General features: G+C 52.1%; 1 protein-coding gene across 1 annotated transcript in view; it reads right to left on the minus strand.

Annotated features, from left to right (window-relative positions):
• Positions 1-266: 266 nt before the first annotated feature.
• Positions 267-2,535, minus strand: part of slc36a4 (solute carrier family 36 member 4) — a gene marked incomplete at its 3' end in the record, with an annotated part of 92,649 nt that continues 90,380 nt past the window's right edge. Inside the window, exon 11 of the mRNA XM_084466440.1 lies at positions 267-607. Within this exon, the coding sequence (XP_084322566.1) occupies positions 267-607 (341 nt within the window). The remainder of the gene's footprint in view (positions 608-2,535) is intronic.

Genomic DNA, 2,535 nt, shown 5'->3' on the forward strand with positions numbered 1-2,535 from the left:
GGCGCTGACCTGGGAATGACTCTCTTCAATGGTGCGGCTGGGGGACACCGCCGCAGAGAAGCCGGGCGGAGTGGAACGGAGTGGAGTGGAGTGGAGTGGAGTCAGGCGGGCTTTGTTGTGAGGATACGGGCGTGAAAAAAGAGGAATGGTCGGGCCGGGGGTTCACCACCCCCTATGGACCCCATCGCTCCGGGGGGCCCCCCAGAGGCCAAGCGTTGGGCGGCGGGCAGCGATCCCCACCCCCCCCACCCCCCCTGTCTCCCCGGTCACCGGACGCCATCCGTCAGGTTGAAGGCCTGTGTGACGGCGGCCAGGGCGGCCAGGGCGGCCTGCTGCCCCTCCCCGGCACCCCCGCCGCCGCCGGCGGGCCCCCCGCTGGGGGACACGATCTCCGCCACGGTGACGTAGGTGCCGGTCAGGAAGCCGACGAAGCCCACGGAGGCGATGAGCAGGTTCTTGGCCAGCATGGGCCGGGACGCCTGCCGGCGGTCCGAGTAGGTGACCAGCTCTATGAGCGGCGGGAAGATGAGGGCCAGGGCGCTGCTGCTGACCGCGCCCACCAGGGAGATGACCAGGTCCAGGCGAGGGATGAGCACCGCCCAGGACACTGTGTGTGGGGGGGGGGGGGTCCGCACACACACACACACGCGCACGCACACGTACACGCACGCACGCACACACACGCACGCACGCGCACGCACACAAGGAGAGAGAGAGAGGAGAACGTTACGATGCGCGCTGAGGAGCTAGAAAGTGTGGCAGAAGATCAGCACACACACACGCACGCGCACGCACACGTACACGCACGCACGCACGCACGCACGCACGCACGCGCGCGCACACAAGGAGAGAGAGAGAGGAGAACGTTACGATGCGCGCTGAGGAGCTACAAAGTGTGGCAGAAGATCAGTAAAAATAAGGACGGAGTAAAAAAAATAAAATCCTAAAAAAACATCTGGTCTCGTCAGCCGGGACGGCTGGAGTGGACCGTCTTATTACAGGCCTGCTAGATATAAACTTTTCTCACTTTTTTTTTATTTTTATGTCAGGGCACTCGATTTCTTGATTGCTTTCTGGATGTGAAGATACCGCTGAAATAAATTGCTTACCCTAGCTTTAACTGTCAGATTCATAATGCTGCAGTTTATTGTATTTGGGAACACACTTTGAAAACCCACTGCTTTGAAGCTAGGTGAAGCAATCGAATATATGTAGCATATGAATGATGTATTGCAGCACATTTTCGGTTTAACGATGGAAATTAGTCAGTTGGGGATGAGACAGATTTTCCCCCCTGTATCCTTCCACTACAGTCCTCGCATGCTGTCAGTCAGAATATAAATGCCTTCCCAGCACAACCGGGCTGTATCGGAGTTGTTTGAAAGCCATTTTGTTTATCCTGTATTCAAGAAACCTCTCCACCTGCATCTTAAGCATGCTTCAGACCTCTTTTTCATCTTTCAACCGCTGAAATCACCTCAAAGCTTTAAACAGCTATCACTCAAAAGTGTTGAAAACATAGATGTTCAAATCAAGCGTAGCCTTGCCTCACTGCACACTCCAACAACCAATGAGTCACATACAGATTTTGCATTCATACGCATTTGTGATTTCACATTTAATTTGATGTCTCTGTGCTTGCAAGTGTATGCTTGTATGCAGACATTTAAGTGTGTGTTTTGCCCCGAAGTGTTGGTGTTATCAATCTTCACTCCACTATGAGCCGGAGACTCGTATACTGAATTTCCCCATATCAGTTACCGTGAGTACATTTGAAATTACATTTTGTGTGCTTTCTCTTAAGGGCATGTAAACCAAGTAATTGTCAAGTTATTCCTCTAGTGTGTCACAGTGAAGACTCCCTTCCTTAGGTAAGAAATAAAAAGGTGATAAACGATGGAACAATATCAGTAAATGGTCTGCATTTATACTGCGCTTTTCTAACCAGCGGCCACTCAAAGCGCTTTACCATATCGCCTCACATTCACCCGTTCATGCACACATTCACACACTCGACGGCGGAGTCGACCACGCAGGGCGACGGCCAGCGCGCCGGGAGCAGTCAGGGTCAGCCGTCTTGCTCAGCGGCACATCAACACTGGAGGCGGCGACCAAACTAGCAACCTTCTGGTATTGCACACCTTGATAACCCTTAATATCATTATTTAGAACAAATATTGGAACTCCCGTTCTCTTTATCACTTCAAGCCATTATTTGACAATTTGCTGCCATCCCCAAAAAGAGTTAGTTCACACTTAAATAGTTTGCATAATATCTTTATTATAACACTTCATACCAAACGAAGTTCAATGGAGTTCAACCGATCAACAACGTCAGAGTGATGTTTGTTCCAAAACGACGTTGTCGTGGAGACGAGGGGCTCACGCACGGGGTCGGGGGGGTGTCTGGTGTCCGGGTCCGCACTCAGTCCAAACAGTCCAGCCAGCATTTGTATGGAAACGATGTGCTGGCAGCTCACACACACACACACACACACACACACACACACTCCGGAGAACAGCGAGCGTTACGTT

The sequence above is a fragment of the Micromesistius poutassou genome (genome assembly GCF_964030765.1).
Source record: "Micromesistius poutassou genome assembly, chromosome: 4".
In the NCBI taxonomy this organism is placed as follows: Eukaryota; Metazoa; Chordata; class Actinopteri; order Gadiformes; family Gadidae; genus Micromesistius; species Micromesistius poutassou.